Source organism: Pygocentrus nattereri, chromosome 23 (assembly GCF_015220715.1).
Source record: "Pygocentrus nattereri isolate fPygNat1 chromosome 23, fPygNat1.pri, whole genome shotgun sequence".
NCBI lineage: Eukaryota > Metazoa > Chordata > Actinopteri > Characiformes > Serrasalmidae > Pygocentrus > Pygocentrus nattereri.
The window spans coordinates 33,866,703-33,893,169 of NC_051233.1; the positions used below are offsets into that span (position 1 = coordinate 33,866,703).

Here is a 26,467-nt window from a genome sequence, read left to right on the forward strand (position 1 = left end):
AGAGCAGGACAGACAGACAGGCAGACAGACAGACAGACAGACAGACAGGGCTCAGAGCTGTACGGGGTTAGATTATCATACACTATAATACTACAGGAACACTGTAGGGAGCAAAATACAGAGCAGGACAGACAGGCAGACAGACAGACAGACAGACAGCACTCAGAGCTGTACGGGGTTAGATTATCATACACTATAATACTACAGGAACACTGTAGGGAGCAAAATACAGAGCAGGACAGACAGGCAGACAGACAGACAGACAGACAGACAGGGCTCAGAGCTGTACGGGGTTAGATTATCATACACTATAATACTACAGGAACACTGTAGGGAGCAAAATACAGAGCAGGACAGACAGGCAGACAGACAGACAGACAGACAGCACTCAGAGCTGTACGGGGTTAGATTATCATACACTATAATACTACAGGAACACTGTAGGGAGCAAAATACAGAGCAGGACAGACAGACAGACAGACAGACAGACAGACAGACAGACAGACAGACAGACAGCGCTCAGAGCTGTACGGGGTTAGATTATCATACACTATAATACTACAGGAACACTGTAGGGAGCAAAATACAGAGCAGGACAGACAGACAGACAGACAGACAGACAGACAGGGCTCAGAGCTGTACGGGGTTAGATTATCATACACTATAATACTACAGGAACACTGTAGGGAGCAAAATACAGAGCAGGACAGACAGACAGACAGACAGACAGACAGACAGACAGCGCTCAGAGCTGTACGGGGTTAGATTATCATACACTATAATACTACAGGAACACTGTAGGGAGCAAAATACAGAGCAGGACAGACAGGCAGACAGACAGACAGACAGACAGACAGGGCTCAGAGCTGTACGGGGTTAGATTATCATACACTATAATACTACAGGAACACTGTAGGGAGCAAAATACAGAGCAGGACAGACAGACAGACAGACAGACAGACAGACAGACAGACAGACAGGGCTCAGAGCTGTACGGGGTTAGATTATCATACACTATAATACTACAGGAACACTGTAGGGAGCAAAATACAGAGCAGGACAGACAGGCAGACAGACAGACAGACAGACAGACAGACAGCGCTCAGAGCTGTACGGGGTTAGATTATCACACACTATAATACTACAGGAACACTGTAGGGAGCAAAATACAGAGCAGGACAGACAGACAGACAGACAGACAGACAGACAGACAGACAGACAGACAGACAGACAGACAGCGCTCAGAGCTGTACGGGGTTAGATTATCATACACTATAATACTACAGGAACACTGTAGGGAGCAAAATACAGAGCAGGACAGACAGACAGACAGACAGACAGACAGACAGACAGGGCTCAGAGCTGTACGGGGTTAGATTATCATACACTATAATACTACAGGAACACTGTAGGGAGCAAAATACAGAGCAGGACAGACAGGCAGACAGACAGACAGACAGACAGACAGGGCTCAGAGCTGTACGGGGTTAGATTATCATACACTATAATACTACAGGAACACTGTAGGGAGCAAAATACAGAGCAGGACAGACAGGCAGACAGACAGACAGACAGACAGACAGACAGACAGACAGACAGACAGACAGACAGGGCTCAGAGCTGTACGGGGTTAGATTATCATACACTATAATACTACAGGAACACTGTAGGGAGCAAAATACAGAGCAGGACAGACAGGCAGACAGACAGACAGACAGACAGACAGACAGCGCTCAGAGCTGTACGGGGTTAGATTATCACACACTATAATACTACAGGAACACTGTAGGGAGCAAAATACAGAGCAGGACAGACAGACAGGCAGACAGACAGACAGACAGACAGATAAATAGATGGACAGACAGATGGACAGACAGATAGATGGACAGACAGAAAGACAGATAGAAAGAGACAGACAGAGTAAGTAGTTGTCAGTTTACAGCAGGAGCAGATTTGCGTTCTCTCTAATATTAACTGATGTTTATTCATATCAGCTCAAGCAGCGACGTCTAACCAGCTTTTCTGGCCGAGCTCATGGTTTTGTAGCCAGAGGTTCATTTTGCTCTCAGTGTGATTTGAAAGTTTGTACTGAACATGTAAGAGCAGGAAATGTGCGTCAAGAAAAACTGAAAACCTGTAAATTCGCCAGAAAGACGCCGTCATGCGTTCTTTTGTTCTTAACACACAAATGTACACTTGTGAGTTCACGACTGCAGCAAAACAGAGCAGAACACCGAGGGTGACCGGCAGCGCAGCGTCACTGATTATTATTTAATGTACATTTTAACAGTAAATGTGTAGCTAAGCCAATAAAATATGACCAAGAAATTATTACAAAAATGGGAAACGTTAAGACAAATTTATAAATCAAAACTATTAAAACTATTTAGCAGATTAGTTTTTTTTTTTTTGGACATACGGGCTACAGCCAGAGGAGAGAGATGAGAAAAAATAAACACATTAACGTAATAAAACAAAATATATTTTATACTATTTAATACAGCACTTAATAAAAATGAGTGACGAGTCTTACATTTGACCTCTAATACGTGTGAAGCATGAAGTCCGCGATAAAAAACAATCCACCAATGAGCGAAGAGATCTACTGAAAGAAAGCAGAACCAACCAATGAGCGAGTCGCACATGAGAGCAACAGCCAATGAACGCGGGCAGGGGGCGGGGCCTGCAGCGGAACTCGGAAGGTCGTGCAGAAAGCGGAGTGACCCTACTAAGCAGGAGGAGGACCGAGCAGGGCCGCGTGTCTCTGTCGGGCGGAGTAGGTTCTGGTGCTGAACTGGTGTCGAACTGGTGTCGAACTGGTGTCGGTCTGGACCAGCATGTTTACGTGTAAAGCAGTGTGGAATAAGCTGGCTCCGCTGGCCCCGCTGGCCCGGGCCTCCTCAACTCTGTGCCGGCAGGGCGGGAAGAGAGCAGCAGGCAAGTTCCTCCAGCAGCTCCGCTGCTCCCTCACATTCCCACCGACTGACCTTCTGCTTCACTTAGGCACCAGCCGGACAGCTTGACCAGCTCTTCTGACCGTTCCGTTGCCGTAAAGCTCATTTTCTGCAGTCCTGTTTTGCTGCAGGTTCGCCAGCTTCTCACGCGAATTCTGCGTTCCACCTTAAACGGTGCTGCAGGTCCACCTTAAATGGTGCTGCAGTTAACGGCACACGGCGTTCTGGCGCCTGTTTTGACAGAAACCTCGCGGTTTGTGTCCCCGCGCAGCGCATCGTGGTGCCGGTCTGCGGCGGTTACAGCGAGCGCGGCCGTCTGTTCTGCCGAGACCGGAGACATGGATCCACGAGCGGCGATCACCGGGGCCCAAGCACCACTGGCTCCATAAGGCTTTGTCATTTATAAGCATCGCAGTCATAATCATAACATAATCATAAGCATACATTTTTCATGATCACTGAGTTTCACACTCCTGCACAGATGTTAGGATACAAGCTTCTTGTTACTGATTTGCACGTCCTCCTTTTGCGGTGACCGCTCAGGTGGGATTTGAACCCAACACCTTCTGAACTGGAGCCTGAAAGCAGCCACTGGCATATTTACAGATATTTAGAATTGTCTGTTTACAAATATACACTTCAAATGACAACTTGGAAAAACAGACTGGTTTGAAAATGTAGGTTTCACATATTTTGTGAATTATCTAAATAATTTTGTGGGAGGAGCTTAATATCTCAGCGAGGCATTTATGTGGGAAATATATACACATGTATGTATGTATGTATGTATGTATGTATGTATGTATGTATGGGTCTCAGTTCTGGATATATGGGCCAAAATGTAAAACCATGGTGCTCTATTGCACCACCATCAGTAGTGGGGAGTATTTTACACCTACCCCGTAAACTTGGTGCTTGGGTGACTATAATAATAATAAGAAAACTTCTAGTAATTCTAAGAAGTGGTATAATGAGGAAAGCATGTGTTTGTTCTGTGCTGAGTGTTTTAAACATCCCACTGATCGACTTGAATGCAGTATCAGTGTCACTCATTCATATGTGTCCTGTGTGAAACCAGGAGTTTATCTGAGGTATTACGGCTTTAATACGTCTTTTATGTATTAAATTTAGAATTCGCATGTCCTTTGATTTTTCGGATGCAGATGGACGGTTTTTTTAATTGTTATTAATGAGCTAATCAGTGTTTCTCATGTATACAGTCGGTGGATCAACTTGTACTCATGCAAACTTTTTTTGAAATTTGAAAACTTCTTTTTTTAATTATAATTTAGTGCTTAAACTTTGACGGCACTAGTCGGTTTCTGTTGAAGATGCTGAATTTCCCCATCACACTCTTACATACTCCTCTGGTTCAAAATGAGTTTTAGTTCATTCGTTCTGTTAAAATGATTAATTAAATGGTTTATCGATTCACTTTGCAGTGTTCAGACATGAGAGGAGGCCACCGCTTGTCCAGCAAGCCCACATGTCCTCAGGGCCAACAGGAGGAGGTGGAGAAAACGCCATTTACTTAGTTCTGGTTGGAGCTGCATGTTTAGGAGGCGGAGTCTATGTGAGTACAGACGTTACACTGTTCACTATAGGTTGGGCAATAGGGGAAAAGTGCTGTAATTTATCATGATATTTATAACATATCATCATATCACCCAACCCCAGTGTGCCGTTTGGTCATGGTACTAGTTCGGATGGGCGATTTGGCAAAAATGTGGCATCACGATACTTAAAGACCTTTTCACAACACACGATTTGCATCACGATATTTCGTTTTTGTCAGCTTTAATAATGACTTTGATCAAAATTGGCACATGTAATCTTTATAGCAAGTGACACTTATTAGAGCAAGCCTGTATAAACAGTGATGTAGGGTTATGTCAGTTGTACTGACCACCTTATGTCAGGGTCATGTAGCCTTATTAACAGCACCCTACAGTAAAGCTGCCTTTAACCTGCACTGTGTAAGTTTTTAAAAATAAGTAGCATTACTGAGTGAGGAGAATACAAACAGGCTACGATATGCAGAAGATAAACTGTGAGTGTGTGCTGCTGTGAGTCGCCCTGTAAAGCCTGAAATAATCATTTAAAATCAGAGGTGTCGGCGGAGAGGCGTCCCCTGGGCTCAGACACAGGCTCAGAAGGTCCAGCTTGATTTTTAGGTCTCAAATGCAGCTTAAAAATAATGGAAACGCTGTTTTGGTCGATTAAGGAGCAAAGAATATAGCCCCTATTGCAGGTTTGGCTAATAAAGAGTTCTGTGAATGTGCCAGTGTGTTGTCTGTTTATTCAGCCCAGTGTGGCTGTAAAGGAGTTGGACTGGACCAAAAAACTGAACACGCATCCCTGATTTACACTGTGTTCACTGGGCCTTCAGGTGCCAGTATTTACTGAAGCGATATGGATATTGATGCATCGGTAGCAGTAACAATAAATATCCTCGCATTGCTCAACCTAAAACCAGCCGTCAGCACTGATGCACACTTACTGTGGTTTGACTGAAGCCGTTTCACTGCCGTTTTTAACCATTAGGCAGTAAATTTTCGCCTTGGTGAGGTTAAACGGCAACAAGGTCAGGTTTGGACTTTTCTCTCAGAAAAGGAATAGAATGCTCTTTTGTTTTGTTCCAGTAGTGACCGCGTATTAGATGGACTGGCACGTTATTGAGGTCAAAATCAGCTTATGGACGAATTTGTGCAAGGCACAGGCAGCGTTCCTGACTCTGTAGACAGGCGGCTTGTCTGCTGTGTCTCCTAAACTCTGCTGATTGTAGCTTTGCATTGGGAGGGATGTGGCTTATAGGCTGTGGGCTGCACTGTATTTAGCCCGTCCTATTTCAGTAGCTCCAGTAGTGGGTCTGTGAATGAGTGACTGTAATTTCAGTAAATGGTCACTGTTTTTATTTTTATATTGGGACGAAAGCAAATACAGAAAGTAAAGGTTTATAAACAACGGTCTCATGAAAAAATAGACTTGTTAGGGTACGTATAGAGGTTACATACCGCACTGTATAAACTGCATAGTGACCGGCAGCCTATTGAATATCAATGCATTATTCCATCATCTCAAAAAAACTTGAATTCATAACCATTTCATGTAATAAGGTTCAGTGGGGAGATTTCAGAGGCTTTAAACTCTTCAGACGCCTGAGGTACGTCACATTACCAGCCTCAGATCTGATTTTGTGCTCAAGTCTGATCTCTGACAGGATTCTTCACACTGGTTTAGGTAAGAGACCCATCTGTCCTCAATGTGATGAACCGGCTCCTGAACTGACCCTCATGAGCTCCTCCTACTCAGTGACGTCACGTGACTGAATCACTGCAACATCAGCACAAACTAACGAGCAGAACGAGCTTCGCTGAGAAGATCATTAACTCTGATCAGCTCTCAGCTTCATTATTAGAGCCAGATGGAGGAGAAAAAGGTGAGATGAGCTGCTTTTCCACCGTTTACAGGCTTTAACGTCTGTTCGGCACTGTTGCCATGGTAACGCTGAATGATGGAGAAAAAGCACATGAATTCCGATCTGAGCGTGACATTAAGGTCACATGGACATGAATCGGATACGTATCCGATCTAGGATCACGTATATGAAAGTGGCTCAGATCGGATTTGAAAAGATCAGATTTGTGTCCACACAGCCTGGAAAACATCAGATCTGAGTCACATCAGGGTAAAGATCAGATTTGTGTCCACACAGCCTGGAAAACATCAGATCTGAGTCACATCAGGGCAAAAGATCAGATTTGTGTCCACACAGCCTGGAAAACATCAGATCTGAGTCACATCAGGGCAAAAGATCAGATTTGTGTCCACACAGCCCTGAAAACATCAGATCTGAGTCACATCAGGGCAGAAGATCAGATTTGTGTCCACACAGCCCTGAAAACATCAGATCTGAGTCACATCAGGGTAAAGATCAGATTTGTGTCCACACAGCCCTGAAAACATCAGATCTGAGTCACATCAGGGTAAATATCAGATTTGTGTCCACACAGACCGGAAAACATCAGATCTGAGTCACATCAGGGCAAAAGATCAGATTTGTGTCCACACAGACCGGAAAACATCAGATCTGAGTCACATCAGGGCAAAAGATCAGATTTGTGTCCACACAGCCTGGAAAACATCAGATCTGAGTCACATTAGGGCAAAAGATCAGATTTGTGTCCACACAGCCTGGAAAACATCAGATCTGAGTCACATCAGGGCAAAAGATCAGATTTGTGTCCACACAGCCTGGAAAACATCAGATCTGAGTCACATCAGGGCAAAAGATCAGATTTGTGTCCACACAGACCGGAAAACATCAGATCTGAGTCACATCAGGGCAAAAGATCAGATTTGTGTCCACACAGCCTGGAAAACATCAGATCTGAGTCACATTAGGGCAAAAGATCAGATTTGTGTCCACACAGCCTGGAAAACATCAGATCTGAGTCACATCAGGGCAAAAGATCAGATTTGTGTCCACACAGCCTGGAAAACATCAGATCTGAGTCACATCAGGGCAAAAGATCAGATTTGTGTCCACACAGCCCTGAAAACATCAGATCTGAGTCACATCAGGGCAGAAGATCAGATTTGTGTCCACACAGCCCTGAAAACATCAGATCTGAGTCACATCAGGGTAAAGATCAGATTTGTGTCCACACAGCCCTGAAAACATCAGATCTGAGTCACATCAGGGTAAAGATCAGATTTGTGTCCACACAGACCGGAAAACATCAGATCTGAGTCACATCAGGGCAAAAGATCAGATTTGTGTCCACACAGCCTGGAAAACATCAGATCTGAGTCACATTAGGGCAAAATATCAGATTTGTGTCCACACAGCCTGGAAAACATCAGATCTGAGTCACATCAGGGTAAAGATCAGATTTGTGTCCACACAGACCGGAAAACATCAGATCTGAGTCACATCAGGGCAAAAGATCAGATTTGTGTCCACACAGACCGGAAAACATCAGATCTGAGTCACATCAGGGCAAAAGATCAGATTTGTGTCCACACAGCCTGGAAAACATCAGATCTGAGTCACATTAGGGCAAAATATCAGATTTGTGTCCACACAGCCTGGAAAACATCAGATCTGAGTCACATCAGGGCAAAAGATCAGATTTGTGTCCACACAGCCTGGAAAACATCAGATCTGAGTCACATCAGGGCAAAAGATCAGATTTGTGTCCACACAGACCGGAAAACATCAGATCTGAGTCACATCAGGGCAAAAGATCAGATTTGTGTCCACACAGCCTGGAAAACATCAGATCTGAGTCACATTAGGGCAAAAGATCAGATTTGTGTCCACACAGCCTGGAAAACATCAGATCTGAGTCACATCAGGGCAAAAGATCAGATTTGTGTCCACACAGCCTGGAAAACATCAGATCTGAGTCACATCAGGGCAAAAGATCAGATTTGTGTCCACACAGCCCTGAAAACATCAGATCTGAGTCACATCAGGGCAGAAGATCAGATTTGTGTCCACACAGCCCTGAAAACATCAGATCTGAGTCACATCAGGGTAAAGATCAGATTTGTGTCCACACAGCCCTGAAAACATCAGATCTGAGTCACATCAGGGTAAAGATCAGATTTGTGTCCACACAGACCGGAAAACATCAGATCTGAGTCACATCAGGGCAAAAGATCAGATTTGTGTCCACACAGCCTGGAAAACATCAGATCTGAGTCACATTAGGGCAAAATATCAGATTTGTGTCCACACAGCCTGGAAAACATCAGATCTGAGTCACATCAGGGTAAAGATCAGATTTGTGTCCACACAGACCGGAAAACATCAGATCTGAGTCACATCAGGGCAAAAGATCAGATTTGTGTCCACACAGACCGGAAAACATCAGATCTGAGTCACATCAGGGCAAAAGATCAGATTTGTGTCCACACAGCCTGGAAAACATCAGATCTGAGTCACATTAGGGCAAAATATCAGATTTGTGTCCACACAGCCTGGAAAACATCAGATCTGAGTCACATCAGGGCAAAAGATCAGATTTGTGTCCACACAGCCTGGAAAACATCAGATCTGAGTCACATCAGGGCAAAAGATCAGATTTGTGTCCACACAGCCTGGAAAACATCAGATCTGAGTCACATCAGGGCAAAAGATCAGATTTGTGTCCACACAGCCTGGAAAACATCAGATCTGAGTCACATCAGGGCAAAAGATCAGATTTGTGTCCACACAGCCTGGAAAACATCAGATCTGAGTCACATCAGGGCAAAAGATCAGATTTGTGTCCACACAGCCCTGAAAACACCAGATCTGAGTCACATCAGGGCAGAAGATCAGATTTGTGTCCACACAGACCGGAAAACATCAGATCTGAGTCACATCAGGGTAAAGATCAGATTTGTGTCCACACAGACCGGAAAACATCAGATCTGAGTCACATCAGGGCAAAAGATCAGATTTGTGTCCACACAGACCGGAAAACATCAGATCTGAGTCACATCAGGGCAAAAGATCAGATTTGTGTCCACACAGACCGGAAAACATCAGATCTGAGTCACATCAGGGCAAAAGATCAGATTTGTGTCCACACAGACCGGAAAACATCAGATCTGAGTCACATCAGGGCAAAAGATCAGATTTGTGTCCACACAGACCGGAAAACATCAGATCTGAGTCACATTAGGGCAAAAGATCAGATTTGTGTCCACACAGCCTGGAAAACATCAGATCTGAGTCACATCAGGGCAAAAGATCAGATTTGTGTCCACACAGCCTGGAAAACATCAGATCTGAGTCACATCAGGGCAAAAGATCAGATTTGTGTCCACACAGCCCTGAAAACATCAGATCTGAGTCACATCAGGGCAGAAGATCAGATTTGTGTCCACACAGCCCTGAAAACATCAGATCTGAGTCACATCAGGGTAAAGATCAGATTTGTGTCCACACAGCCCTGAAAACATCAGATCTGAGTCACATCAGGGTAAATATCAGATTTGTGTCCACACAGACCGGAAAACATCAGATCTGAGTCACATCAGGGCAAAAGATCAGATTTGTGTCCACACAGACCGGAAAACATCAGATCTGAGTCACATCAGGGCAAAAGATCAGATTTGTGTCCACACAGCCTGGAAAACATCAGATCTGAGTCACATTAGGGCAAAAGATCAGATTTGTGTCCACACAGCCTGGAAAACATCAGATCTGAGTCACATCAGGGCAAAAGATCAGATTTGTGTCCACACAGCCTGGAAAACATCAGATCTGAGTCACATCAGGGCAAAAGATCAGATTTGTGTCCACACAGACCGGAAAACATCAGATCTGAGTCACATCAGGGCAAAAGATCAGATTTGTGTCCACACAGCCTGGAAAACATCAGATCTGAGTCACATTAGGGCAAAAGATCAGATTTGTGTCCACACAGCCTGGAAAACATCAGATCTGAGTCACATCAGGGCAAAAGATCAGATTTGTGTCCACACAGCCTGGAAAACATCAGATCTGAGTCACATCAGGGCAAAAGATCAGATTTGTGTCCACACAGACCGGAAAACATCAGATCTGAGTCACATCAGGGCAAAAGATCAGATTTGTGTCCACACAGCCTGGAAAACATCAGATCTGAGTCACATCAGGGCAAAAGATCAGATTTGTGTCCACACAGCCTGGAAAACATCAGATCTGAGTCACATCAGGGCAAAAGATCAGATTTGTGTCCACACAGCCCTGAAAACACCAGATCTGAGTCACATCAGGGCAGAAGATCAGATTTGTGTCCACACAGACCGGAAAACATCAGATCTGAGTCACATCAGGGTAAAGATCAGATTTGTGTCCACACAGACCGGAAAACATCAGATCTGAGTCACATCAGGGCAAAAGATCAGATTTGTGTCCACACAGACCGGAAAACATCAGATCTGAGTCACATCAGGGCAAAAGATCAGATTTGTGTCCACACAGCCTGGAAAACATCAGATCTGAGTCACATCAGGGCAAAAGATCAGATTTGTGTCCACACAGCCCTGAAAACATCAGATCTGAGTCACATCAGGGCAGAAGATCAGATTTGTGTCCACACAGCCCTGAAAACATCAGATCTGAGTCACATCAGGGTAAAGATCAGATTTGTGTCCACACAGCCCTGAAAACATCAGATCTGAGTCACATCAGGGTAAATATCAGATTTGTGTCCACACAGACCGGAAAACATCAGATCTGAGTCACATCAGGGCAAAAGATCAGATTTGTGTCCACACAGACCGGAAAACATCAGATCTGAGTCACATCAGGGCAAAAGATCAGATTTGTGTCCACACAGCCTGGAAAACATCAGATCTGAGTCACATTAGGGCAAAAGATCAGATTTGTGTCCACACAGCCTGGAAAACATCAGATCTGAGTCACATCAGGGCAAAAGATCAGATTTGTGTCCACACAGCCTGGAAAACATCAGATCTGAGTCACATCAGGGCAAAAGATCAGATTTGTGTCCACACAGACCGGAAAACATCAGATCTGAGTCACATCAGGGCAAAAGATCAGATTTGTGTCCACACAGCCTGGAAAACATCAGATCTGAGTCACATTAGGGCAAAAGATCAGATTTGTGTCCACACAGCCTGGAAAACATCAGATCTGAGTCACATCAGGGCAAAAGATCAGATTTGTGTCCACACAGCCTGGAAAACATCAGATCTGAGTCACATCAGGGCAAAAGATCAGATTTGTGTCCACACAGACCGGAAAACATCAGATCTGAGTCACATCAGGGCAAAAGATCAGATTTGTGTCCACACAGCCTGGAAAACATCAGATCTGAGTCACATCAGGGCAAAAGATCAGATTTGTGTCCACACAGCCTGGAAAACATCAGATCTGAGTCACATCAGGGCAAAAGATCAGATTTGTGTCCACACAGCCCTGAAAACACCAGATCTGAGTCACATCAGGGCAGAAGATCAGATTTGTGTCCACACAGACCGGAAAACATCAGATCTGAGTCACATCAGGGTAAAGATCAGATTTGTGTCCACACAGACCGGAAAACATCAGATCTGAGTCACATCAGGGCAAAAGATCAGATTTGTGTCCACACAGACCGGAAAACATCAGATCTGAGTCACATCAGGGCAAAAGATCAGATTTGTGTCCACACAGCCTGGAAAACATCAGATCTGAGTCACATCAGGGCAAAAGATCAGATTTGAGCCTGTTAATGTGAACGTAGCCCTGGTTCCTGTCATCGTCATCGTGATATCTGAGTCTCTCTCTAACTGCATATTTCACATCAGACCGCTCTGAATGACTTACATCTGCCTTTTTAAATGCAGCTTTGCTGTTTTGCTGGTATATTTTCACAGTTCCAGCTTATTTTTTTGTCCCAACACACGTCAGAAAACCGAAATATTGTGTTGCATGTTGTGAAATTATCGAGAATCATGATGCTGTATTCTTCTGCCTTATTGCCCACCCTTAGTGCATATCTTGATTTTAGTGTTGAGTATCACCAGTTCTGTGTGCTTTGTTTGTGTTGCAGGTGTATCGAACCGTATCAGGAGATAAGGCGAGGTACGAGGAGCGAGTCACACAGATCAGCAGCAGACTCGGCAGTCCAGCGGCACAGCCGGACGCTCCTGTGAAAACGCAGCCAGAGGCGGCAGGTGAGGCACTGAGAAAAGGCCCTGCTGTAGAGCCTCTGCAGTGTGTCAGACTCCCCTCCAGCTGGGTCGAAACTGTTCACTCAAAGTTTCTTACTAATTCATTCCCTCGGATATAAACAGTCATTCAGAATGTTTTGATGACAAATGGCTTATGGTGTCGAGAAACATAGACTCAGATTTCTTTACAGTGGTTGTGATAGGAACCAGGGGTCAGTATGACTACAACCCAAATGTAGCTGTTGTATCTGCTGAACCTACATGTGTCTTTTGAGTATTTCTATGTAATGATGAGGGTAAAAACTGATAAATCTGGGAAAAAACATTTTTAGGGACTATTTTGCCTCACAACACCATGCGTGTACCTCCCCATCATTTCTGAATTGAAACAAATGCATTAAAATACATTTCTAGCCAAAATCTCATCACAAAGCCATCATATAACAGTGTATCAGACATCAGGCAGCCTGTATCTAACCACTTCATATACTAACCTTTTGTGCAGGAGCTCTTCAGATGTCTGGTTCCCATCATCGCCACTGTGAACTGTTCTGATCAGATCCCTTTGAATGACTTTGTTTACATTTACATTTAATTACATTTAAAAGTTCCCCTTTAAGAATATGACACTATTGCCAATTAGTCTGACCAAAATAATTGACTTTTGTTGGAATGTGAATGCGTTGATTCAAATACCCCCATAAGCTCATCGGAACAGTGATTGGTCAGGATAGTCATGGCACACTGTATGGGTTAGAGGGCTCATTTGAATATTCTGGCCCAATATTGCATTGATTATTATAATTTACTGTTATCACATAAGTTATCATTAACTGAGCCGTTTAGTCACAAACCAGTAGATCCACCAGCCAGAATTGATTTGAATGAAAGTGAGAAATCCAAATTGAGGCTGAGCGATGTTTACTCAGAGTATAACTACAGAAAATGTTTATACCAAATTTAGCAGCTGGACGTGAAAGGGTTGTGGTCGTTATTTGGCCTTTTGGCTGTGGTATTATGGAGCTAGATTGGAGTTAATGCAGCGAATGGTTCAGGTGGAACTAATTTGAACGCCGAGGTTTTTGTTCATTTCAAACCACTGCAGCATTAAAGCTGAAGGTAGCCTGCATGCCTGTGAATCTGGCTTTACGTGCAGGTAGTAATGTGTAATCCTTTCATTTCAATGATGTAATTCTGTACCGTTATTATCTGTTCATACAGCAGAAGCAGCGTCGGAATCCACAAAAGGTGAGTTATTTTTATCCAGCACTACACATCCTTTCCCTCTGTTAGTGCTTGAACCCACACGAGTCCAGGCAAAACCCACAGAGTGCTCGCCCAGATCCATTTGGCCTTCAAGAGCCCTATGGCTGTGAGGTCTTCTAACACTGCAGAACTGGGCTGTGAGGTCTTCTAACACAGCAGAACTGGGCTGTGAGGTCGTCTAACACTGCAGAACTGGGCTGTGAGGTCTTCTAACACAGCAGAACTGGGCTGTGAGGTCTTCTAACACTGCAGAACTGGGCTGTGAGGTCTTCTAACACTGCAGAACTGGGCTGTGAGGTCTTCTAACACTGCAGAACTGGGCTGTGAGGTCTTCTAACACTGCAGAACTGGGCTGTGAGGTCTTCTAACACTGCAGAACTGGGCTGTGAGGTCTTCTAACACTGCAGAACTGGGCTGTGAGGTCTTCTAACACTGCAGAACTGGGCTGTGAGGTCTTCTAACACTGCAGAACTGGGCTGTGAGGTCTTCTGACACTGCAGAACTGGGCTGTGAGGTCTTCTAACACTGCAGAACTGGGCTGTGAGGTCTTCTAACACTGCAGAACTGGGCTGTGAGGTCTTCTAACACAGCAGAACTGGGCTGTGAGGTCTTCTAACACTGCAGAACTGGGCTGTGAGGTCTTCTAACACAGCAGAACTGGGCTGTGAGGTCTTCTAACACTGCAGAACTGGGCTGTGAGGTCTTCTAACACTGCAGAACTGGGCTGTGAGGTCTTCTAACACTGCAGAACTGGGCTGTGAGGTCTTCTAACACTGCAGAACTGGGCTGTGAGGTCTTCTAACACTGCAGAACTGGGCTGTGAGGTCTTCTGACACTGCAGAACTGGGCTGTGAGGTCTTCTAACACTGCAGAACTGGGCTGTGAGGTCTTCTAACACTGCAGAACTGGGCTGTGAGGTCTTCTAACACTGCAGAACTGGGCTGTGAGGTCTTCTAACACTGCAGAACTGGGCTGTGAGGTCTTCTGACACTGCAGAACTGGGCTGTGAGGTCTTCTAACACTGCAGAACTGGGCTGTGAGGTCTTCTAACACTGCAGAACTGGGCTGTGAGGTCTTCTAACACAGCAGAACTGGGCTGTGAGGTCTTCTGACACTGCAGAACTGGGCTGTGAGGTCTTCTGACACTGCAGAACTGGGCTGTGAGGTCTTCTAACACAGCAGAACTGGGCTGTGAGGTCTTCTAACACTGCAGAACTGGGCTGTGAGGTCTTCTAACACTGCAGAACTGGGCTGTGAGGTCTTCTAACACTGCAGAACTGGGCTGTGAGGTCTTCTAACACTGCAGAACTGGGCTGTGAGGTCTTCTGACACTGCAGAACTGGGCTGTGAGGTCTTCTAACACTGCAGAACTGGGCTGTGAGGTCTTCTAACACAGCAGAACTGGGCTGTGAGGTCTTCTGACACTGCAGAACTGGGCTGTGAGGTCTTCTAACACTGCAGAACTGGGCTGTGAGTCTGAGACTTTTACAGACTGGTTTCACTCCCCAGTTTGTTCAGTCCTCATATAGAAACTAAGCTGTAACCGTGTCATGAAAACTCTTTTACATGTTGCTGCTGTCGGAACAAAATCTCGTGTCTCCACTTTTGACGTTTTTCAGTTTTTAAAAGCACTAAAAGAAAGAACCCAAAATGACTTGGAAAAACATTCTGGTTCCATTGACTTGCATTAAAAGTGGAGTAGGTTTTTTCCGTAATTTTCCAAAAATTACTGGTTTGTTCAGACAGCAGCCTATATATATATATATATATATATATATAGATATAACCACCTCTTCAGCCTACAGCAGTTTAGCCCTGCCCTTCAGCCAGGACTGCTTTCTGACCATTGCACAATACAGGACAGCTAATCAGAATAGAGCTCATTTACATATCAGTCTTACAGTCTCAGTAATACACCGTTTAACTGTACACCCTTAAAAATGGTTGTTCTTCAAGCCCTCTCTAATAAAGAAAATGGTTCTATATAGAACCATGAGAGGTCACAGAGCCCTTTGCATGATTAAAGGCCAAAGCGTTCTTTGGACTGATACAGAATGTGTTAAATACGGTTGTGTTTGGATCCTTTATTTACGATGTGGAGCTTGTAACGATATAAGAGCCCTTTATTTACGATGTGGAGCTTGTAACGATATAAGAGCCCTTTTTTACGATGTGGAGCTTGTAACAATATAAGAGCCCTTTATTTACGATGTCTTGTAACAATATAAGAGCCCTTTATTTACGATGTCTTGTAACGATATAAGAGCCCTTTATTTACGATGTCTTGTAACGATATAAGAGCCCTTTATTTACGATGTGGAGCTTGTAACAATATAAGAGCCCTTTATTTACGATGTGGAGCTTGTAACGATATAAGAGCCCTTTATTTACGATGTGGAGCTTGTAACAATATAAGAGCCCTTTATTTACGATGTGGAGCTTGTAACGATATAAGAGCCCTTTATTTACGATGTGGAGCTTGTAACGATATAAGAGCCCTTTATTTACGATGTGGAGCTTGTAACGATATAAGAGCCCTTTATTTACGATGTCTTGTAACAATATAAGAGCCCTTTATTTACGATGTGGAGCTTGTAACGATATAAGAGCCCTTTATTTACGATGTGGAGCTTGTAACAATATAAGAGCCCTTTATTTACGATGTCTTGTAACAATATAAGAGCCCTTTATTTACGATGTGGAGCTTGTAACGATATAAGAGCCCTTTATTTACGATGTGGAGCTTGTAACGATATAAGAGCCCTTTATTTACGATGTGGAGCTTGTAACGATATAAGAGCCCTTTATTTACGATGTCTTGTAACGATATAAGAGCCCTTTATTTACGATGTGGAGCTTGTAACGATATAAGAGCCCTTTATTTACGATGTCTTGTAACAATATAAGAGCCCTTTATTTACGATGTGGAGCTTGTAACGATATAAGAGCCCTTTATTTACGATGTCTTGTAACAATATAAGAGCCCTTTATTTACGATGTGGAGCTTGTAACGATATAAGAGCCCTTTATTTACGATGTGGAGCTTGTAACGATATAAGAGCCCTTTATTTACGATGTGGAGCTTGTAACGATATAAGAGCCCTTTATTTACGATGTGGAGCTTGTAACAATATAAGAGTCCTTTATTTACGATGTCTTGTAACGATATAAGAGCTCTTTATTTACGATGTGGAGCTTGTAACGATATAAGAGCTCTTTATTCACGATGGGGAGCTTGTAACGATATAAGAGCCCTTTATTTACGATGTGGAGCTTGTAACGATATAAGAGCTCTTTATTTACGATGTGGAGCTTGTAACGATATAAGAGCCCTTTATTTACGATGTGGAGCTTGTAACGATATAAGAGCCCTTTATTTACGATGTCTTGTAACAATATAAGAGCTCTTTATTTACGATGTGGAGCTTGTAACGATATAAGAGCTCTTTATTTACGATGTGGAGCTTGTAACGATATAAGAGCTCTTTATTTACGATGTGGAGCTTGTAACGATATAAGAGCCCTTTATTTACGATGTCTTGTAACAATATAAGAGCTCTTTATTTACGATGTGGAGCTTGTAACGATATAAGAGCTCTTTATTTACGATGTGGAGCTTGTAACGATATAAGAGCCCTTTATTTACGATGTGGAGCTTGTAACGATATAAGAGCCCTTTATTTACGATGTCTTGTAACAATATAAGAGCTCTTTATTTACGATGTGGAGCTTGTAACGATATAAGAGCTCTTTATTTACGATGTGGAGCTTGTAACGATATAAGAGCTCTTTATTTACGATGTGGAGCTTGTAACGATATAAGAGCCCTTTATTTACGATGTGGAGCTTGTAACGATATAAGAGCCCTTTATTTACGATGTGGAGCTTGTAACGATATAAGAGCCCTTTATTTACGATGTGGAGCTTGTAACGATATAAGAGCCCTTTATTTACGATGTCTTGTAACAATATAAGAGCCCTTTATTTACGATGTGAGGCTTGTAACAATATAAGAGCTCTTTATTTACGATGTCTAGTAACAATATAAGAGCCCTTTATTTATGATGTCTAGTAACAATATAAGAGCCCTTTATTTACGATGGGGAGCTTGTAACGATATAAGAGCCCTTTATTTACGATGTGGAGCTTGTAACAATATAAGAGCTCTTTATTTACGATGTGGAGCTTGTAACGATATAAGAGCCCTTTATTTACGATGTGGAGCTTGTAACGATATAAGAGCCCTTTATTTACGATGTGGAGCTTGTAACGATATAAGAGCCCTTTTACGATGTGGAGCTTGTAACAATATAAGAGCCCTTTATTTACGATGTCTTGTAACAATATAAGAGCCCTTTATTTACGATGTCTTGTAACAATATAAGAGCCCTTTATTTACGATGTCTTGTAACGATATAAGAGCCCTTTATTTACGATGTCTTGTAACGATATAAGAGCCCTTTATTTACGATGTGGAGCTTGTAACGATATAAGAGCCCTTTATTTACGATGTGGAGCTTGTAACGATATAAGAGCCCTTTATTTACGATGTGGAGCTTGTAACGATATAAGAGCTCTTTATTTACGATGTGGAGCTTGTAACGATATAAGAGCCCTTTATTTACGATGTGGAGCTTGTAACGATATAAGAGCCCTTTATTTACGATGTGGAGCTTGTAACAATATAAGAGCCCTTTATTTACGATGTCTTGTAACGATATAAGAGCTCTTTATTTACGATGTGGAGCTTGTAACGATATAAGAGCCCTTTATTTACGATGTCTTGTAACGATATAAGAGCCCTTTATTTACGATGTGGAGCTTGTAACAATATAAGAGCCCTTTATTTACGATGTCTTGTAACGATATAAGAGCCCTTTATTTACGATGTGGAGCTTGTAACGATATAAGAGCCCTTTATTTACGATGTGGAGCTTGTAACGATATAAGAGCCCTTTATTTACGATGTCTTGTAACGATATAAGAGCTCTTTATTTACGATGTGGAGCTTGTAACGATATAAGAGCCCTTTATTTACGATGTCTTGTAACGATATAAGAGCCCTTTATTTACGATGTGGAGCTTGTAACAATATAAGAGCCCTTTATTTACGATGTGGAGCTTGTAACAATGTAAGAGCCCTTTATTTACGATGTCTTGTAACGATATAAGAGCCCTTTATTTACGATGTGGAGCTTGTAACGATATAAGAGCCCTTTATTTACGATGTGGAGCTTGTAACGATATAAGAGCCCTTTATTTACGATGTCTTGTAACGATATAAGAGCTCTTTATTTACGATGTGGAGCTTGTAACGATATAAGAGCCCTTTATTTACGATGTCTTGTAACGATATAAGAGCCCTTTATTTACGATGTGGAGCTTGTAACAATATAAGAGCCCTTTATTTACGATGTGGAGCTTGTAACAATATAAGAGCCCTTTATTTACGATGTCTTGTAACAATATAAGAGCCCTTTATTTACGATGTCTTGTAACGATATAAGAGCCCTTTATTTACGATGTGGAGCTTGTAACGATATAAGAGCCCTTTATTTACGATGTGGAGCTTGTAACAATATAAGAGTCCTTTATTTACGATGTCTTGTAACGATATAAGAGCCCTTTTTTTACGATGTGGAGCTTGTAACAATATAAGAGCCCTTTATTTACGATGTCTTGTAACGATATAAGAGCCCTTTATTTACGATGTGGAGCTTGTAACAATATAAGAGCCCTTTATTTACGATGTCTTGTAACGATATAAGAGCCCTTTATTTACGATGTGGAGCTTGTAACGATATAAGAGCCCTTTATTTACGATGTCTTGTAACGATATAAGAGCCCTTTATTTACGATGTGGAGCTTGTAACAATATAAGAGCCCTTTATTTACGATGTGGAGCTTGTAACGATATAAGAGCCCTTTATTTACGATGTCTTGTAACAGTATAAGAGCCCTTTATTTACGATGTCTTGTAACGATATAAGAGCCCTTTATTTACGATGTGGAGCTTGTAACGATATAAGAGCTCTTTATTTACGATGTCTTGTAACAGTATAAGAGCCCTTTATTTACGATGTCTTGTAACGATATAAGAGCCCTTTATTTACGATGTCTTGTAACAATATAAGAGCCCTTTATTTACGATGTCTAGTAACAATAGAGGAACTTTTTTGGTGCCAAAGAGAACCCTTTTTATTCGGTTCTGTAAAGAATCATGTACAACACATTGTTCAACAGTCTGAAGAACGCTTTCATGATGTGAAGAACCCTTTAATTGTGCAAAGTGTTCATGGTTCTGTATAGAACCAATTTCTTTGTCAAACAACCCTTGTAGAAAAACGAAATGCTGTAAAGATGCAGGATATGGGCCTTAAAATGAGAGGAGAACGTATTCATTGGGCAACATTGATGATAAAACAGGAATCTTTCCTTTAGTGCGACTCGACAGCGACTCGTAGCTGGAACTCTACAAAACAGGCGCCGGTTTGGAATTCAAGGCTTTGCTTTTTCTCGTGTCTGTGAAACTGTTGCCCTCTGCAGCAAATGGAAACTGTAATGGATAAACGGGATGCATATATTACTGTAAAAATCCATGCTATTAAATAATAAAAGTAGTGATTCTATCAATTATTTTTTCTTAGTTTATCACCAGTAAATTTGTTGATGCCGATGTACAAGTTATCAAACTTGTACATTCCTGATTCCTGATTGGCCCTGTAACCAAATACTTTAACCAAGTTCTTTAACACTTTTAAAGTGGTAAAACTCTTCTAGCCTTTCTGCCCTCGGCTATGTTACCATAGTGTGGCCTCAGTGTTATTATGACATTATTATGATTCTTTCCTTTTAGCATTCAGTTGTGTCATGTGATGCAACCGGTGTCCTAATAACATGGGTGTATTAGATGTCTGTCCCATTAGAAATGTCGTCATTCTAACTGTGCTTGTCTTACTTCTGTGTATGAAGGCTGGTCTTTGCTTACCTTGACATTGCAGTATGTATTTTTTTGTGAAGTGTAGCTGTAAATTCAGCCCAGAATGTATGTGGTGAACAGTTTGCTATCATGGAACTGGTTACAGTACATGCGTATGAAAGAAAGTACAACAGTGTAGTGGGCAATAGTGCGGCCAAGATTTTGGTATATCAGATTTTTGCCACAGCAAAATATATATATATATATATAATGTGTGTGTGTGTGTGTGTGTGTGTGTGTGTGTGGATGGACAGGTTTCAGTGTAATCAAATAGTTGTGCAAAAGCTCAGGAATGAATCCTGTTGGGATTAAAGAAAGTATGTCAAACTGTTAACTGTGGTTTGGGCTTCCGACTGTCTTACTTCTTGCCATTTTAACTATGAGTGTGATCTTTCATCATGAAGAGCTAACTGATCAGGGTGCAGGAGATGTGGAGAGTGCCACTCAGCCTGTGGTAGAGGAACCAGCGCCCCCTAGTGTGACTGCAGAGGTTGCAGCAGAAGTACCATCAGGTTATATAGATGCATAATCCACAACGGCCCTGACTCAAACGCTTGGTATTTCCTAGAGAGCTCAGTATTGCGTATGCTGCTGTTTTGGAAATGAGTGAGTGATTTGAGACCTGGCCTTTGTCCCACCCCTTTAAACTGTGCCCACCAAACATTCCACATTCATGAACCACTGTTGGTTTGTCTAAAATTAAGGTAGTAGAAGCTGTTTTGTCTCCAGACCCCATGCATGATTCAGAGGGCACTGCATGTTGCATGCGGCGATCACTTTTCCGTTCCGGAGTCTTCTACATTCTGAGCTCTGCACCATGCTATTCGCCATCTGTGCGCCTTCATCTTGTGCAGTGTCTGCTGTCTGTGAGCTGTTCATCTTTACCCTTTGTTGTGAGCGTGTAAGCAGTCGTCATTGTCATGTGGAAGACCTTTTTTTTGGTCTTCCACATCTCCATCGACGCACCTCACCCAACTGACTTTGTATTGTTATTTAATTGTAAGTATATTTCCTTTCTTTGCGTTTTGACACGTTCAAATGTAAAAGTATGTTTTGGAAAGTGTTCAGGCTGGATTTGGACAGATTTGTCCACATCCGTCATGAAGGTTGGTCTGAGGTGATGTTCCCCCGACGTTTCCTTGTTGTCCTTAGACTTGCCTTGGTTCTCATCGCCTCCTGACATGGATTCTCTCCTCCCGTCTTTTCCGTCACACATTCTTTCACACGGTCAAACTTTTCTTGGTGAAAGTTCATGTGAATAACACCACACCTTTCCCTCGTCTCTCACTAACCACAGAATGTGCTCTGGAAATGTATTTTTGTCTTTGTGTAGTTTGGGACTTGTCTGCTCTGCTGTGATTTGGTTGTTCTTATTTTTTACAAGCTTGTTTTAAACCTTTTAGGCTGTTGGATTGATCTTTGTGCCTTTTGTATTGGACACTCAAGTGAAGATTTCAAACACTGGAACGAGAATTGTTTGGAGGTTATTTACATTCCTGTTGTTGAATGTCTTGATAAGTGCTAACTGCACTGCCCTTGGAACACACACACACTTAGGAACTACAGAAGAACCTGTTACATCTGCTCTTGCTGAGAGTGGCAAGAAAGAAATATGGCAAAGAAGATTTGTTGGTTCCTACAATGTTGTGATAGACGCTTTGGAATGTACAAGTGATTTGTTGTAGTCCAACAGCCGATAAAGGAAAAAGAAACAAGTCTTTGAAAAGAGATTTGTTGGTATGAAGATAACAATTTCTGTCAAATTATGAAATTAAAGAAGCAGCTGCCATTGCATCTGAAGATCTGCTCATTGAGGAACAGGAGAATTGCAAGATGCAGTGGAATTCACAAAGAACAAGACTCATCGTTTTAAGATTTGTAACAATATATTTTCTGTTATGTTTTTTGGTGACCTGGCATTATACAATTTGTCAAGCTAACAACCTGCAGCAGTTCTGATATCAGTCCCTGAAGTATCTAGTCTACTAGCATTGTTTGAGAGTGATGAGTGGTATTTTGATGCTGCTCCCCAGGAAATCACTGTCTTTCTTGTGTATGCTCCATGTTTGCAATTAGAACCTGTTTCTGAAGTTATCTTGGAACCTCCAGAAGCCGAATCTGTTCAAGAGGCACCTGTTCTAGATCCTGTCCCTGAGCCTATTATCGGAGCTTCTGCTCCAGCATCTGTCCCAGAGCCCCCTGTTTCTGAGCCATGCATAACAGAACCTGTAGTGGAAGAAGTAACGGCCGCACCTGAAACAGCTCTGGAAGTAGCTACACCTGACGTGGTCCTGGAAGCCCACATACCTGAAGCTGCTCCGGAAGTGATCGTCCCCGAAGTGGTCCCGGAAGTGCCTGAGCCTGAAGTGGCCCCGGAAACACCCGAGCCTGAAGTTGTTCCAGAAGCACCTGAGCCCGAAGTGGCCCCGGAAATGCCCGAGCCCGAAGTGGTTTCGGAAGCTCCCGAGCCTGAAGTGGTTTCGGAAGCGCCCGAGCCCGAAATGGCCCCGGAAATGCCTGAGCCCGAAGTGGTTTCGGAAGCTCCCAAGCCCGAAGTGGTTTCGGAAGCGCCCGAGCCCGAAATGGCCCCGGAAATGCCCGAGCCCGAAGTGGTTTTGGAAGCACCTGAGCCTGAACTGGCCCTGGAAATTCCTGAGCCCAAAGTGGTTTTGGAAGTGCCCGAGCCCGAAGTGGTCCCGGAAGTGATTTCGGAAGCGCCCGAGCCCGAAGGTGTAATGAAACCTGTTGTTCTTGTAGCCGAAGCAGTATCTGCTGGTAAGCCTGATGCATCTGCATGGAGACCCGACAATGTAAATGTATTTTAGTCCAAACTGAAGGACCTCTTTTTGTTCATTTTTTTCCTTGCATTGTGGTTAATCATTTCCCTATGCTTTTGCGTTGGGGGGGGGGGATCAACAGAACCTCCTCCTGCAGCCATGGTAGAAAGTGAAAGCGTGCCTGAGACTCCACCTGTAACCAACAGTGGTAAGAGTCCAGTTTCAACTGGATGGGAACCGATATGATTTTACACATACCCATAACGATACCGCTAATGCTTTACAATACACAGTTACTTGAATTTGTAGCTTCACATTTCATTGAGTTATTCAAAGCGGAACTGCAACGTTCAGCGGTGCTTGAAAGTTTGTGAACTGTTTAATTTTCTATATTTCTGCTTAAATTAAAAAATTTCATTACAAACTTCATTTTCACACCAAATTAAACCAACCAAATGAATCATATAAGACAAAACATATTAGACTTGACCATGTATTAATTGAGGGAAATGATCCAGTGCTACAGGTCGGGTAAATGGCAAAAGTTTGTGAACCTTTAGGATTGGCAGATAATTTGAAGGTGAAATTGAAGTCAGGTGTTTTCAATAAATGGGATGGCAATCAGGTGTGACTGCTCTGTTTAAAGAACAGGGATCTTTCACAATCTGATCTTCACAACACATTTGTGGAAGTGTATCATGGTACGAACAAAGGCGATTTCTCTGGACATCAGAAGAAGAGTTGTTGATGCTCATCAGGCAAGAACAGGTTACAAAACCATCTCTAAAGAGTTTGGACTCCACCAATCCACAGTCGGACAGGTTGTGTAAAAACCTTGTCCCATTTGTGAAGCACAGTGGTGGTAGTATCAAGGTTTGGCCTGTTTTACTGTGTCTGGGCCAGGACGGTTTGCCATCATCAATGATGTAATAAACTCTGAATTATACCAGCAAATGTTACAGGAAAATGTCAGGACATCTGTCCGTGAGCTGAAACTCAAGAGAAAGTGGGTCAAGCAGCAAGACGACGATTCCAAGCACACAAGTCGTTCTACCAAAGAATGGCTAAAGAAGAATGAAGTTAATGTTTTGGAGCTAAAGTCCTGACCTTAATCCTGAAGAGGTGCTGTGGACGGACCGCAGGCAGCAGTTTATGACGGGAAACCCACAAACATCACAGAGTGGAAGCTGTTTTGTATCCACCAAGCTGATGTGCAGGACTGATGAACAGTTACTGCTGCACAAGCAGGTCACGCCAGACACTGAGAGCAAAGGTTCAGTTGCTTTTGCCCCTCACAGATCTGTAAGATTGGATAGTTTTCCATTTGTTTAATTTGGTTCTCTTTATTTACTGTTAGGACGTGTGTGAGATACAGAAACCTAGACATTTCTTAAAGGGTCACAAACCTTCAAGCACTACTGTATATTCTCCATTGAGCTATTCATGTTTTTATTTACTTATTATTCCTGGGTGCAGATTGTTGTTATCTCACAGTTTCTGTTGGTCTTGTAACCTGTCCTATCCTATTGTGCTCCAGCCCCTGTGCCAATGTGACTGCTATTTTGTTCCTTTTCAGCTTATTTGTGGTGTACAAGTGTGACGTGTAATGCTAAAGCTAATTCTAAGCGCTCACACCTGGTTTGGTACTCTTGGTAGGTTTCAAGTTCACTTTTGATGAAATGTGTGATAATTGTAAAGATAATTGTTAACGCTATGAACTCACACATGGGATTTCCAGGGCTCTTCCCGAATTCCAGTTTTCCTGACGTGACATCCCCTTTCTCCCCCCCACACATCTTTCTGTTGCAGATGGCTGATCTTGATAGGACAGTTGATCATTGTTTCAGACAACACAACCTGCGTCCTTATGTAAAGTCACCTGACCAGTTGTGTACTGGTTTACCCTCTGAAACTTTGTTTAATTTTTCTTTAGCTTCTGAACCTGCCCCTGCTTCCACGGCTGCCCCCGTAGAACCCACACCTGCTGTCTCTGAGGTCCCTGCACATGCCCCCTACCTCCTGATTGGTGGAGGCACGGCTTCTTTTGCAGCTGCTAGGTCCATTCGTGCCCGCGACCCGGGCGCCAGGGTGAGCAACTCTCAAGTTCACTGTCCATTAATAAACAAAACAAAAGTACATTGATTTTATAATAAATTGGCTTGGTGACACCTTATTTAGATAATCCCCTGTAGATGCTTTGATTCTTAATTTACTTTCAAGTTACATTCAACTAAATATCTACTTAATTGACTAGAATTTCCTTTAACTCTACCTGTATCTAATCCTGACCCCAATTTTAAACTCAACACAAAGCCTAAACCCAGGCCTAAGCCTGGATTGAATCCTAACCCACTGTTTAGAACGGAGTTTGTTAACAATCTGATTATCAGTAGAGAACATATAGGGGACTACAGTGGACTTTCCAAATAAAGTGAGACGGCTGAGAAAGCTCAATAAAGCCAGTTATGGTCCATAGTCAAAAGCAATTCATACAGGTTCTAACATTCACTGTACCGATTGATGCCATGTATAATTATAGGAAATGTAGAGGGTCAAGAGTAGAGCCTTGTGGAACTCCACTCATATTTTTTGCATATTGAGCTTTTTTGCAGATCTGCTTTTAGACAAAATACATTTGGAACGTCAGGTCTTGCTTTATCTGCAGGTGCTGATAGTTACTGATGAAGCAGACCTGCCATACATGAGGCCTCCTCTCTCTAAAGAGCTTTGGTTCTCTGATGATCCCGCCGTCACAGAAACGCTACGCTTCAAGCAGTGGAATGGCAAGGAGAGGAGGTGTGTTTGAATTAATAAATGTCCTTGAAATCGGA

At 42.8% G+C, this 26,467-nt stretch overlaps 2 protein-coding genes across 6 annotated transcripts in view; one reads left to right on the top strand and one right to left on the bottom strand.

Annotated features, from left to right (window-relative positions):
• tnfsf10l4 (tumor necrosis factor (ligand) superfamily, member 10 like 4) overlaps nt 1-2,896 on the bottom strand; it is a 19,476-nt gene extending 16,580 nt beyond the window's left edge. The window contains exon 1 of the mRNA XM_037533419.1: nt 2,627-2,896. Coding sequence (XP_037389316.1) covers nt 2,627-2,645 — 19 coding nt within the window. The 5' untranslated portion in view covers nt 2,646-2,896. The remainder of the gene's footprint in view (nt 1-2,626) is intronic.
• Nucleotides 2,807-26,467, top strand: part of aifm1 (apoptosis inducing factor mitochondrion associated 1) — a 35,864-nt gene continuing 12,203 nt past the window's right edge. Inside the window, exons 1-9 of one of the 5 annotated variants that reach the window (XM_017721876.2) lie at nt 2,807-2,937; nt 4,397-4,527; nt 12,494-12,617; nt 13,836-13,862; nt 21,264-21,371; nt 22,936-23,634; nt 23,779-23,844; nt 25,570-25,724; nt 26,302-26,432. In XM_017721876.2, coding sequence (XP_017577365.1) covers nt 2,838-2,937; nt 4,397-4,527; nt 12,494-12,617; nt 13,836-13,862; nt 21,264-21,371; nt 22,936-23,634; nt 23,779-23,844; nt 25,570-25,724; nt 26,302-26,432 — 1,541 coding nt within the window. In that variant the 5' untranslated portion in view covers nt 2,807-2,837. Of the gene's footprint in view, nt 2,938-4,396; nt 4,528-12,493; nt 12,618-13,835; nt 13,863-21,263; nt 21,372-22,935; nt 23,635-23,778; nt 23,845-23,914; nt 25,289-25,569; nt 25,725-26,301; nt 26,433-26,467 lie in introns of those variants that run through there. The other 4 variants (XM_017721877.2, XM_017721879.2, XM_017721880.2 and 1 more) reach the window with 4 other exon arrangements.